Source organism: Scatophagus argus, chromosome 9, assembly GCF_020382885.2.
Source record: "Scatophagus argus isolate fScaArg1 chromosome 9, fScaArg1.pri, whole genome shotgun sequence".
NCBI lineage: Eukaryota > Metazoa > Chordata > Actinopteri > Scatophagidae > Scatophagus > Scatophagus argus.
Genome location: NC_058501.1, coordinates 11,385,001 through 11,399,683, shown reverse-complemented (window position 1 = coordinate 11,399,683; position 14,683 = coordinate 11,385,001). Strand labels below are relative to the sequence as shown.

Here is a 14,683-nt window from a genome sequence, read left to right as displayed (position 1 = left end):
AAATTAGACAGATATGAATGTGTGTTTGTGTGTGTCTATGTTTACACAGGTGTGTGTGTCTGTGTGTGAAAGAGCAAGTGAAGCTTTATCTGTGTGTGTGTGCGCGCGCTTGTATGAATTTCAAAGATGTATGCATGGGTGCGTGCAGAAGATATGCGCAATATAAATATATGCATGCAAACGCAGGTACCTGTTCACCCACTCACCCATTTGTAATTCTATACCCTGTTTGGCATGAACATTAACCTTTACAATCACGAATATATACCTAATGCCATGTTCCAATTTAAACTAACCTTAATGGTAATGGAACCCCGTTATTATTGGGAACTTTAATTGCCAGGCATAGACAGTATAGTAAGTGGATTGAGGTTCCAAAGTGCCATGAACTTAAATCTTTCTAACTGCCAACAGCAGCCAACTTCACTGGTTTCAAAAATACACTATATGGACAAAAGTACTGGGAGACACCTCTTTATAACTGAATTTAGGCGTTTCAATCAGCATTGTGCCATTTGTAAAGTTAGGCAGAGGAGCCCTGATCTCAACCCTATAGAACACTTTTGGGATGAACTGGCTGGGAGATTATGCATGAATGTGCAAATTCTGCTTACCCTGCTTTTGAGTAACACTCTTGGCTTCAGATGTGATTTCATGACAACTTGTACACATATTTCAAGAGAACATTTCTGGAGCCCACTTACACTAAATTAAAAAAACAAATAAACTGATTGAGCAATAAAAGGCTAATTATAAGCAACCCCCCCAAAAATGTGAAAAATAACCCTAACCCTAACCCTAACCCCTAACCCTAACCCTAATACATAACAACTGTAACAACAAGAAATATGAAATAATCCTTATCTCAAGCCAAATCCCAAAGGTTAATCCCACAGCTTAACCTTTAAGCAGCCCTTTGAAGATCTGAGAGCTGTCCTCATTTTCCAAAAATGTTCACACTTTTAAGCGGTAAAACTTAAATTGGTCCACACAAAGAAAAATGAACACACACACACACACACACACACACACACAGTGTTGTTTCCATTCCATTCCACTTTTCACTTTCCACTTTTGGGGGTGGTAACCAAACTCTCAACCTAACCTTAAAGCAAGTCTTCACCTTAATATTTGATCATTTATGTTGTGGGGACTTGCATTTTGTTCCCATAAGTAAGGAGGGTCCTCACGATGTAACTGTGTAAACAGATTTTGGTCCCCACAACTACAGAAATAGTAGTTCCCCACCCCCCTCCATACACACAGACAGACACACGTACACACTCCTACCTTCCCTGCCAGCCATCCCAGGTGTCGTATCTCTTTGCTGCCAGCGACCCCCGTCCTGGCTGTGTTCTGGATGACCTCCGCCAGCGCCCGCTGTGGGGGGGCATTTTAAATGTCTAAGTCTGATGGTTACATTGATGGTAATTACCTATAAAACAAATGAAATTGAAAAAATGAAAGACATACCTGTGCCAGTGCAGATGTGATGGAGTGCATGGCAGAGAACCAGGACAGGGCAGACGGTTGGTCTGGGCACCGCAGCACCACAGTGTGCCTGGTGTCAGGGGAGTGCAGCTCCAGTTGTCTGGAGGAAAAGATAAGAAGTTAAAACAGCTTTAACCTCTCTGTTATCATTCAACGGGCTCTACTTTTATAGTTCACAACCCTTGATGAATAAGTTATTTTTGAATGTTGAAAATATATTGCTAGCATTATCAGGCAGACGCAATTTAATCTCAACTCATGGTTTTAGGTACCAAATGTTTTCCTTTTAGGTTTCAACCCCAGCAGATGCTCATTTGTCTCATCCACTTGGAAATTGGCACACGGTAAGAATAATGAAATTAAAGCGCGGTGAAATTTGAGTTTATTCAAGTCAATTCAAGACACGGAACAGGCATTACTCGTGCTTCCTCTGTGGGCCATATGACACAATGCTGTCTCTCACTTAATTTCCATAACTAATCTCCTTATATCATATGGGAGTATTTCAGACCTCAAGAGAAATGCATCTGTAGGATGCTTCTCCATCTCACTGAGCGGCTCTTTGACTGTGTGCTCAGTGAATATGAATTTTAAAAAGGTACACGTTGCAGCCTTTACAGCACATAAAGCAGTGTGCTGTTGCTTCATATTGTAGCATCCGTGCGAGAAAGGAAAAAAGATTAAAAGAGAGTGATGGTACAATAAAATCTGACACAGAAATAATCAAGTATGGTGAACCAGAGGTTTAGAGGACAAGACATGGTAAACTACTCTTAGGTGTGTACTCATGCAGAGCTGACCATGTTTGAAGAATACAATGTGTTTGTCTCAAGATGTTTGAGCACTGAAAAGGCACAAATTCTAGTGGAGTCAGGCTTATATTTTTTTACTTGTGTTGTGTCAATGAACTGGTGCTGGTCCGATTAGTATTTATAGTAATGAAAAACTTTTAAGCTAAGGCAGAAAATAGAGCTGTGAGATTTCAAACCGCATGTCTCCATGGAACTGTTGTATAGCAAATGAAATGGGGAAAGACTACAATCAGTAAAATTTGCTGCAGGAGGCACCTAGGGCAGTTTTCTCGGAGTACAGTTTCAACTCACAACATAAATGTAAATTCAGTCTTGATCTGTTGAGTTAACCACCAACTCTGAACATAATCGAGCACTTCAGTTAACAGAACTCCACTGTCCAGGTGCTCCCACTGGTTTAAAATAGAAACTACTCCAAAACCAGGGTGGTTTCAACTCTACAAACATGCTTTCTTTGCAGCTTTCTTTATTCATACAGTATGCACTGGGGACCTGGAAAAGCCCCGGTGAATGTGATGAATCAGCTCCAGGTGTTTCTCTGGGTTAAAAATACAACTGCTGCCTGTAAAAGGCAAGTTGATTAAGGACAAGCCAGGGGAGAGGAGAGGGGGAGGAAGGGGTTGGGGGTAAAGTGCTCCAGGGCCAGATGTGCGTTTGGTGAAAAATTCTTCATGACTCCCATACGTCACACTAGGACTAGAGGAAGTCGTAACTGACATTTTCTGGCCAAGATGTGCATTGGCTTTGGGGTTAAATGATCCATATCTTGCATACATGACACGATGCATTAGCATGGGGAATCACTGGAAGATTCCGGATGACTGGTGGATGGACTTCAATGTATGGAATTACTTAAGTCTAGTCCAGCTTGAAGGAACATCAGTCTTTGAATTGATCAAAGGGTAGTTGTTCTCGCAGGATTATCATTAAATAGGCCTTTATTGAATATGCTGCATATTCAAGAATGTCAGGTCCGTTCCAGCATACAGATGTGATTCATGCAGTAATTTTACTTCAATTTTGTATGCATGCACAACAGTTCCATATAAGAAATGTTTTAATGGAAAAATATCAGTTTCAAAGCAACAATGCAAGTGACACTATTGCTGAATTACTGGTAGTTGTGGTTTATTTAACAAAACAAGGCATAGGCCTGTTGAAAATTAAGCTAGCAAATGTGTGTCAGAGATGACCTTAGAGAACAAGAGATGTGGTTTGATTTCACAGTTAATAAATTTTATTATTTTTTTCTGGGTCACGTTTCACGCTTCTGCTGCAATCCACATGATGACTAAACGTGGAATAATTGTTGCTGCACACATATGCTTTAATCAAGTCCAAGACGAGTTTTTAGTCTTGGCAAAGCATATCTTAAGTCAAATTTCAAGTCCTTAGGGGCAATTCTTTCTTCTTCTAACTTTCATCGGCTCAATGCATAAGCTGAATTATTTGAACATTTTAATTGTGTGGTTGTGCGAGACCTGCCTCTCAATGTGTTATTATTGTGTTATTAATAGTATTAATGTGTTAATTTATTTATTTAACTGTTTTGTAATTTTACAGTGGTTAAAAAACCACTGGTGAAGTCCTCAGGCAGTCAAGTCTCAAGTGGTGTTAAACGGTTTCCCCCTGATTTTACAATTACTTCCCAGGAATATACCACAAGGCCAATCATTCAGAAACCACTGATCCTCTGATTATCAGAATATCCTCTCACCAGTTTTACATCTGAGTGGTTGTATGGAAGCATTTCACCATCTTTACATTTCTGTCACTAGGTTATTAGAATGTGCAGTGGCTGGAAAAGATATCCAAAGCATTTCAGCCTGTTATTTTAATAGATTGAGGAATGGCAGCATTCTTCTTGGATATTTAGCTGTAACCTATCTCTTGAACTCAAGCTTCCATGAATGCTGCTCTTCAATCAATCCCACCGTTCTGATTTAGAATTAATTAATTAATGTGTATACTTGATTAAGCCACTTCTTGCAAAGCTTGCATAGTTTGCACATCACTTCTTTCATTCACTCCAAGAAATATTTCGAAACAAAGCTGAAACTGCCATTTCAGCACGAGAAGTAATCAGAAAAGGTGTCAGTTTTAATTCACACCTAATATTTGGTATAGACGTACTCCAAGTCTCATGTTCTCATGTTTCTCCATCAAGTCCTGAATCGCGATTTCTGCACTTCATTGGGTGTAAATACGGGATCACTGTCACAGGGCCAAAAAGTGGAATATGAACAAGTCATTCACACTGAACCAGTAACGCTGGAGACAACTTGAGAGGTTAGCAGACATGCCTTTGTGTGGGTACAGCACACGCTACAGTAAAAGATATTAAGGTAAGAAGTTGTATTCCCATTAAAATCAATATCATGGTCTGCAGATCTACACCTGATCTGTGTGAGGGGAAGTTGAGAATTGGAGAAAAAATGTTAAGTAAGCAATGCAAGTTTGTAAAACTTTATACAGGCTCTTTTTAAACACAGATTACAAAGTCTTTACATCCTTTAAAAAAAACTTGTCAAGGTTAAACTGAGGTACCGTAGAAAAACATCCTGCTGCGAGGATCCCTGCTGTTTTCTGTGCACATCCAAGTCTCACACTTTGACACTGCAGGTTTTTCAAGTATTTTGCATCAGTAATTTCACCTATTTTAGGTGCTAATTATTTTTCTCCTCACATTTCTCTCTTCTCCTTGTATTTCTGTTTGCTTTTCTAAATTTCTTTCCTTTCCATTTTCTCCTTCACCTCATTTCCTCATTCCATTATTCTCTACAGTTTTTCCTGTACGCTGTAAGATAAAGCTGTATTTTTATTATTTAACCCGTCACCAGTATGTATGGTAAAGTAATGTGAGGAAATTGTCTTTGCAGCTTTACATAGCTAAAACAAATCAAGTCATGTCCTCACTTCTCTTTACCATCTCTTCTCATCACTTTATGTGGCACACACCTTTTCTCTTATCCCCCTCTCCTGTCTGTCCTCTAAGGCTTACACACACTTTAACAACATCTGCTGAAAAAAACAGAGAAACTCTCACAGGAATACAACATTGCTCTGAGTTTAGTAAAAACAAAAACAAACAAACAAACAAAAAAGATAAGCCACATTTCCGTGTCATTTAACTTAAAGCCTTTTAAATCATTTCAGCTCTGAACCTAAAATAAGAACACAGAGTAGCCTTAGCGTAGGTTTAGGTTTAGCTTTAACCACTGCGCATTCAATGATGTGAACTGAACTTTCCAAAATAAATGTGAGTTTCATGCATAACAGACCACATTTTAACTTGGGTGTCCTCCCATTTAAACATTTACTTGGCTGGTCAAAGGGGAATTTGTCCTGGCTGTGAGGATGAGGAGAGAACTTCATAAAAAAACATGCTGGTCAAGGGACTTTATCTGTGCCCATGAATCTGGCCTCCAGCTTTATCAAACCACAAAACACTGTCTTATCTGTTTAGAACAAAAACTCACCTTGTCACTAGATGAGATATTGAGTCCAGTTCCTTATGTAACTAACTGACCAATAAAGTAAAAGTTATGGCCAATAAAGTGAATGTTCAACCCTATTGTGCTCTTAAAAATGTAATACGTCAACCAAGATTCATGAATGTGCAACTGAAATTTATGACAAAATTCTTCAGTATATTTTTTTAAGCAAAAAAAAAAAAAACAAACCAAAAAAAAGCCACCAAACACCAAGCCACTTGATGAAAGCATCGAATGACTGGTATACTGGTGGACGGATTGCGATGATGAGCGCTGTAAGGTAGGTACTATTTTATTATGTGACCATGATGTTTGTCTTCCAGGAAGTCAAAATGTAGCTTTGACACTATTGTTGTCTTGTTGTCACAGTGAGCTTGTCAGGCAACCAGTGAAGTGCTTGTCGAGAAACAGCTTCGACGTGTACCTCCTGTACGTCGAAGCTGCACGTGTACCTCAAATTGTTGTTTTTACATTTCTGTTAGTGTAAAGATTAAACAAATGAGATAAAACATGTCTATTGGTGAGCTTCAAAGCAAAGCTATTTGTTTCCCATTGCATCGAGTCTTTATGCCAAGATAGGATAATCACTTCCCAGCTTTAACTCCATACCCAGTGTACAATGTCTTTCTTCTTATCTAAGAAAGCAAATAAGCCCATTTCCTAAAGTATAAATAAAGTATAAAACTGTTTCTTGAAAACCTTCATTATCTCAGCTGATATGGTGCTAATATTATGCATATCCCTCCATTACTTTGTGTTCAATCATATTACCACACAGCAAACCTGCATTCATAAGAACATAGTACACAAACACAGTCTGTCAATCACATATTCCCAGCAAGGAAACGCGACAAATGAAATTCCCTCTGTCAAGAATAATGAACGTTTTTGTTTTTAAACCTTTTATTCTTATTTTTTGTGAAATAAAAGTTTCTCAGTCAACAGAGAACCATCTGTTCTGCTCATGGACGGTGCTTTTACTTTTCATTTTGTTTCTGAGTGTCTGTTGGAGTGATTGTTTGTGTGCATTAGCATTTACATTTAACAGCTATAGCGTAGAGCCGGCTAACAACATATACAGACAGAGGAACTTTGAAGTCACTGCTCACTGCCGCCACTTGACTTTGATGTCGCCTCCTTCATCCGAAGCTTTGAAGTTTAGTGAGGTTCAACTATCTTACATTTCTAAAATCATACATATGGAGAGGGGGACACATATGGATGGAAGGACAGAATGATAAGACGCTGAAAGCAGTCGTAGAAAAGAAATAAATCAGAGACAGAGACAATATTGGGAAGATGATGGAGGTAGAAAGAGAGAATTGATTCAGGCACCGAGAGGCAGATGATAGAGAAAGCTGGGACGACCATGAAGGAAAACAATGGTGGAAGACAAACAAGACAAAAAGAGTAGAAGAAGTACAAATAAGAAATAGTGAAAAACATGAGAGAGGAAAGGCAACAACAACAAAAGAAAAAGACGAGCAGGAAAGAAAATAGCATGGGGAGGGAGAAACGGGGGAGAGACAACTGGGACAGAAAGCACATTCACACACTGTGACACCAAAAAAGTGGAAGAAGTAAATCGCTTTTGCCCCCATGCTGTTTGATTGGGCCATTGTCATATTACCAAGCAATTAACTTGGCAACACTTCCTAACAGACCACCACCCGCTGACTGAGTTATCTGTGTGCCACTTCAAACGTCTGTCTTTAAGAAAAACTGAAAAAAGAGTCTGAAAAAACACGGGGTAATCCCTTCAGGATAGCAGAAAAAGGCTGCAGACACAAGTCACACTGCTGAGACGATGATCAGAGAAGGATTGGTTAACCTTTGGTTAATTAAGGTAACCATCTTTTTGGATGTCTCAGGGTTGAACTCTAGAGCATTTCCCAGCGACAATACTGAAGTAAAGCCTGTAGTTTGAGCAGTCGACTCAAGTTCACCTCACACTTTTGTGACTGAGCCTTATCAATGTACTTGAAGTCGAACTGAAATTTGAGTTCTCACTTTTGTCTGTAAGGCAATATGAAGTATGCATATGTTGTGCATAATTGTGCATTATTTAAGCGGATCAAATTGTGTTTGGACATATTTGTGCAAACTGTGTTTGCACATCAAGCCCCTGGGTGAGGATTTCCAGCAGGAGTGGCTGCCTGTTATTGTGCTAGCAAAACACAAGTATTTAATTTTAGTAACAATATTGTTTTTTCCCATTGTCCTTAAACCCATACTGTAACCAATAACCTGTTAGTCTAACTAATTACAGTCTTTCCAACACTGTCTGTAGCACATACCCCATTAATTTAGACTAAAGATGCAAATCTTTTAAAACTATTACGCATAAGTTAGCAAACTGAACTCTATGAGTTTTTCAATGAACTAGTCATTAGTCTGAATGAAAAGCAAAGAGCACAAGTCGAGCAGACAGACAATTTATAGGAGAATCGGAAAAAGTGGCATATCCAGACCAGATTACCGCCCCCTGCCCAAGAATGAAAGTACAGGTATTTGTTTATGATGTGTGTATTTGTGTGTGTCACTTACCTGTTCTCAGGGTCTGGTGTGGTCATGGCTCGGGTTACGTAACACATCTTGAGTGGAATGCACCTCCTGTCGCCATGCAGAGGCGGGGAGGGCTGGACAGAAGGGCTGGGAGGGTCGGATAAGGAGGAGGAGCTGATGGGAGGGCTGCCGAGACGGGGAGACTCAGGAGGGGGTGTTTCCCAGCCGATCTCTGACACAGGTGAGCCCTTTTTGACATACGGTGTTGCCTCGCGCATGTACTTCACTGGGCAGAAAAGGAACAGACACATTTCCAGTATACAGTAAGACGTGGTAAAGATGGTTGTATATTAATATATGCTAAATTGTGAATTCAGGCTTATACTTAAAAAAACACATTTATGTAATTTAAACGGCATCAAAGCCAATTAATATCAGAATCTAATGTATGTTTGATCTCAGAGCCATCTTTTTCAGAGGCAATAAATAAACTGCACCTTGCTGTTCAAAATGACTTTTGAAGATATTTTGTCTCCATAAACAAGTCAGAGGAAGAAAGTGGATATTTACGTACACAGCACAAATAGAAACTATTTAATTATGGTACCGCTGAGGCATTTGGTAAGTATCAGACTTGGTCATGAGGTAGCCATGAGGTAGCAGATAGAAAGGTTTTTCTCAGCAATATCTATCTGCATTAATAATGCTTCATCTCTGTCACAAGGACCCACAGAGATGTAGTCTGGAAACTTGTTGGTATGATGTTTCTTTGGGAATAAAAGTTGTGATTATGAACTGATTCAATAACTGCATCATCCTATAGCATATCTGATTCAGGTTTGCATGAAGGGGTGAAAGAATTTTTAAGCAGACCTTTGCATGCAACTTGTTATTTGATCATTGATGGGTACACAAATAAAGCATTTCATGTACAGACACCAGGAAGAGCAGCACACTAAATGACTGCCTTTTGTCTTCCTATCACAACGAACTCACTGCTGTTAATTTCAAATGGTTAAGCAAATGTCAACATGCTGAAACCCCAGAACAGACTCAGGTGAATTTTAGCTATCTCCGCTAATTTCTTAAAATGCAAGCATTCATGCTGTAAGCTGCACTGATGATTCACACCTTGTCTCTGCTGCTACCAGCAGGCAGTTATTGTCCTGAAGACACTGAACCTACCCACACAGCCTGCCATATCTCCTGATAGGACAGGAAGCAGAAAACTTTACTTGTAAATGTCAATCTGAGAATCACTCGAGGCTTGATAACCATGTTAAATTCTTCATGTTTTTAGTTTAGAGAAGGGCAAAAGAAAAGAGAAGACAGGACATGTGTTTCAGTGAAGGACAGAAATAGAGAGGCAGAGATAAAGTGGGTGCTCAGCGCACTCTCTATGTCCTGAATGTTCTGAATCGTTGGTATGCGCTGGCTGTTTAATTGGCATATCCCACCGTACGAGCTGCGTATAATTGGCATATGGCTGGTGGCATTTGTAATCCAGCATGTGAACTATTCTTGGGAGAAGCACTATAGACCCGTATGAGACTGAGTAACAAGCCTAACCGCCAACCTGTAGAGGAGAGATGTCAGGCTGACACAGAACACAGAGGAGATGTGAGAGTGGCCTCAATGGGCCTACAGTGACGATGTGATGCAACTGCACAGCAGAATAACCCACACAGTCAGATCAGATTAAAGGACTGAAAAAAGGCTGGTCCGTTTGTTAAAACGCATCACGACGAGCTACAAGTGAATTCAATGGACTGAAAAGATCGAATCTGTTGTAGTTGGATGATGACAACCTTGTTTGGTTTTGATTGTTAGGGAGCCATGCATTTATGAGAGTAAAGCACATGTGCTGTAGAATTTAAATTTAGAAAGACAAAAAAAAAGCTTTTCAATTTGAGATAGACTTATGTAAGTATAAAGACACACACACACACACAATAACACACACTGTCTGCCTGCTCTTCTGTGCTGCAAAGCATGGTGAAGCTGCACAGGAACACAACGACATACCTTAAGGTCCCCAAAATGTATGTTTAAGTGTGTGGGCCAGTGACATAATGGCTGAAATGACAAACATTTCAACTACTGGTCCAAACAAGAAGGACTTTCCCACTATCACTCAGCATCTCAAAGTTACTGAAAGAATACACAGTTACCGTTGCAAATACAGTTAAGGCACACCATAGCAACCATAGCAGCATGATCATTCTGTCGAGAGTTGCAGAGGTGCTATCAACAGTAGAAATTGGAAGCTGAATTATAAATCAAAATCTACGACTCCCCAGGACTCCCACTAACCTCTTGCATGGACCATAAATCTGGCTTTAGACTTTACAAAGCTTCACCTAATGCTTACTTATCAGGGAGACAAAGAAAAGCAGAATTGAAAGACATACCAAAACAATTAATGTAATGCAATAATGGAATCTTCATTGATAATTTCTGTAATCAAGTGATTTATCCTGCAAAAATGCCCCAAACTCTGTGTTTTCAAGGTCTAAAATGTGAGGATATTTGTCCTAATTAGGACAAAGATGAATGGGGAGTTTCACTTTCCCACAATGAATTTCAAATGATGCAGCAGTTATGCGGCCAAAGAGCTCATTCTCCATGTCCATCTTTTCATATCTTGGGTTATGAATTTACAGTCTGCTTTCTAAACTGATTATATTGAAAATAAATCAAAGCTCTTACATAAGAATTCAGTAGGTGATTGGTTTTCAGTTAACATTTACTTAGATAGCGTGGCAGGAGGAAATGTAAACTCATTGACCAGTGTTACTGTGCCCAGAAATGGAGCTGTGAGAGTTCCCAGCGGCAGGGAAAATAAATGGGGTGGAGTCCATGTGATCATTACTCTGGAAGTGTGTAAATGTGTGTGCATTCCCTGGGGTCGTGTTTCTGTTCCATTACACAGCCAACGCCGCACAATAACCTCAATCGTAGGATAAGAACTTGGAGAGGATAGAGCTTGTGGAGCTCAAACTACTTGAGCTTTCATTGAAAGTGGCTGGTACGCCTGCCCTCAACCATCTGTCTCGTTTTCTTTTCCATTCGTCCACCTTGTGCTTGGGACAAAGTGAGAGCATTCACGTACAGACACAACTAAATCTTTTTTCATTGTGACTCCTACACTCCACCTCATTTAGAAACACTAGCTTGCTGTTACACTAGTGAAATGATGTCTGAATGGCAATGGATCACCAAAGACCAGCTGTCCAACTCACTATAGAAAGTACCATTCAACTGTATTTATATTTTAAAGTTACTCAACCCCATTCACTTACACATTTTCCATAATGAGACAATTCATTTCTTCAGAATTGTTAGAGCTTGTTGTGTGCTGCCGGCAGTCCACACATTTCACTGTCTTCTACACAAACCACACACACACACACACATACCTGTTTAGTCACATTCCTCAGCATGTGTTTGCGCGGCACCAAACCCATTTGTCTCTTTTACCGTATCTGCCTCTCCCCCCACCACACTATAACATCAGGTGTAATTACTATATCTGCCTCATTGTCTGTTTCACTTAATGGGCTTTAACAGTATTTAATGAGGTCTGAAGTCATTGGACTTTCTACCATATGTCTCAAATGGGGATTTCTATTTGGTGAGAGAATGTCCATCCATCCACTTTCTATACCACTTATCCGTCAGGGTCATGTGGGGGCTGGAGTCTATCCCACAAGAGGCAGGGTACACACTGGACTGGTCGCCAGTCAATCGCAGGGCTGACACACAAAGACAGACAACCACACACTCACAGCTAGGGGCAACGTAACCTAATGTTCATGCTTTGGGAGAAAGTTGGAGTATCCAGAGATAACCCGGGCAGGCACAGGGGGAACATGCAAACTCCACACAGACGGGCCCAGACCAGGATTCCAACCCGGAACCCTCTTGCAGTGAGGCGACAGTGCTAACCACTGCACCACCACGCCGCCCATGAGAAAATGTACCAAAGAAAAAAAGAAATCTTCTCATTAAGGCTGTGGGAGAGAAAGCAGAAGATGGAAATAGAAGAGACCAGGGCGGCAGAAGAAAAGCATCCTCTGATTACAGAATGAAGGCTTTCACTGCTTGTAGGCACTAAGCAGGTAGCTGGATACTACAGCAGCACAAAAGGCCTTAACAAATCCACCCTCAAGGCATCTTTTTGTAAGATCTGGACAAATATCTAAGAGTTTAAGTATCGCCTTAATGGAACAATGAACTCGAACTAAGACAGAGGCCCTTTTTAAAGAGGGACTTTGACAAAAGACACTAAAACGGTCATCACACACACCTCCGCCCTGGGGGGAAAAAAACAAGCTCAGAAATTACTTTACGTTTTTCCAGATATTGGTGAGATGAGGTGCCTGCGCAGAGCCCAAAGGTTTTTAAATGACTACACCCACCTCAGCCAAAGCCTATTCACCCTGCTGCCATCTTGCAAGCGATACACCACCAGACTACAGAGCAGCTTCTTTCCTCAGGCTGTGAGACTCCCCAGTTCATCCTCAGCCAGAGATAATTAGTTTTTTTTTTGTTTTTTTATGTGTTATTATTTATTCATCCATTTATAAGATTTGTTTTTTATGAAATAGCGCAAAGCAACTACAACTATCATTTTGTAGTAAAACCCTGGTTGTAAAATGGTAATTAAATTGAGTCTTGAATCTTGAAATGTGCGTAGGTAAAATTACTCATTAACACTAAACTTTGAGCTTGATGTCAAACAGTTACTAACTCTCTGCAAGCTCCTAACTTCCAAGAAGCAGAGGAAACATGTGAAATGTGTTTCCATGAGAAAGACGACACTGATCTGATGAAGAGGTTTGCTAAAACATATTATTTTACAAGAGCTCGAAGACACTTTCTGTTTTTAACGTATCATTTCACTCATAGGTTTAAAGGCATACTCTGCAGGATTTGTCAGTTGCTGTTTGTAAACACATCAGTCAGCCATTCTGGAGAAAGATCGTCTACTGGTGAGTATCATTCCCAGGTCGTCAAATAGCCACCAACCCAAAACGCTGTTATATTAGACAGCTTGAGAATGTCATCAAAGTGCATCATCCACATAAACAAAATTTTATGTTTTTATGTTCTGCTTTCTTACTCTTTCATATTTAAAATGTAAATAAATCTATCATTTTGTCAGTGTTCGCTTCCAAGAACCAAAACACGTAATGGCAAGCATTCCTAATCCCAAAAGGATATTAGCATACAGTAACTTACCCTGCTTGAAAAAGTGTCATACACAGGGCATTATCATCAATCTTTAAACCAGAGCTGAGTGTGTGTTACATGTTCCATTATTTCAATAAATGGCAACATAAATCCTCATACGCGCTCAAAACTGAAACCACAGAAAGTGCGAGCAGATGGCAGTCGACTCATCTGCAGTGACACGGATTCAACAGAAGTCAGTGAAGCTGCATAGCAGTCTAACAGTCTAACATACTTCTTATGATGGATCATGTTTGGTCACCCTGCTAAATCTTTATCAAATTCTCAATTTAAGCATTAAAAAGTGAAGCATTTAGCCAGCACAGAAGAGCTCCAATGAGGACAAAACAAACACGAGGAACAAAAACGCAATCATTACACTTGCAGGGGAAAGAAGTTTTTGTCTTCTTCAAACAAAGCCAACACGAAAAGCAGATGAGCTTCAGCTCTTGGTCTTTGCTTTTGTTTTGGCTGCGTAAACATTCACAGTGGAGAGAATGAGTGATTCAATCTATTATTTTCGCCATAACAATCACTACTGCAACATCACAGTTTGTTGTTGTTTTCATCATCATCATCATCCGCTCTGAGTCAGATTCCACAAACAGCAGCAGAGCAGATGATTCTGTAATGACATAAACATTGAGCTGGTGGACACATCACCTCTCTGTTTCTCTCTCACACACACACACACACACTGTAACATTGGTGTAGACTATAGTACATTTCTGATGACTGAACCTGATGACACACATGCATATACACAAGCAGTCACATGCTCAAAGATACACACACTGTGCATCACAGTGCTGACAGCAGCACGTATCCAGATGTCAGGTGATGACAGGTACGGCTTGTTAGGGGATCAACAGGAGAGCTTAGGACACTGACTCATTTCCTGCCTGCTGAAGTGTAGCAGATGTTCTTCATTGTATTGTGACTTTCAGTTCCTATTTTCTTCTGCTTTCTTGTGTAAGCTTCCAAAGAAAACTTAAACCTGAAACACCTGAAATGGACTACACATGCTCCACGTCACTGCTTGCTTCAATCTGCAGGATTTCCTTTCATATCATTACTTTAACATAGCGTACTTGGGCTGACAGTCTGTTAAGCCTACAAAGTTAGGTTGTCAAATAAATGTAGTTA

The 14,683-nt window shown here is 40.0% G+C and overlaps 1 protein-coding gene across 1 annotated transcript in view; it reads right to left on the bottom strand.

Annotated features, from left to right (window-relative positions):
• The window catches only part of sntb1 (syntrophin, basic 1), a 38,506-nt gene that overhangs the window by 19,320 nt on the left and 4,503 nt on the right, over nucleotides 1-14,683 (bottom strand). Inside the window, exons 2-4 of the mRNA XM_046398817.1 lie at nucleotides 8,345-8,588; nucleotides 1,474-1,591; nucleotides 1,291-1,380 (exon numbers count right to left, since the gene is read on the bottom strand). Of these exons, the coding sequence (XP_046254773.1) occupies nucleotides 1,291-1,380; nucleotides 1,474-1,591; nucleotides 8,345-8,588 (452 nt within the window). The remainder of the gene's footprint in view (nucleotides 1-1,290; nucleotides 1,381-1,473; nucleotides 1,592-8,344; nucleotides 8,589-14,683) is intronic.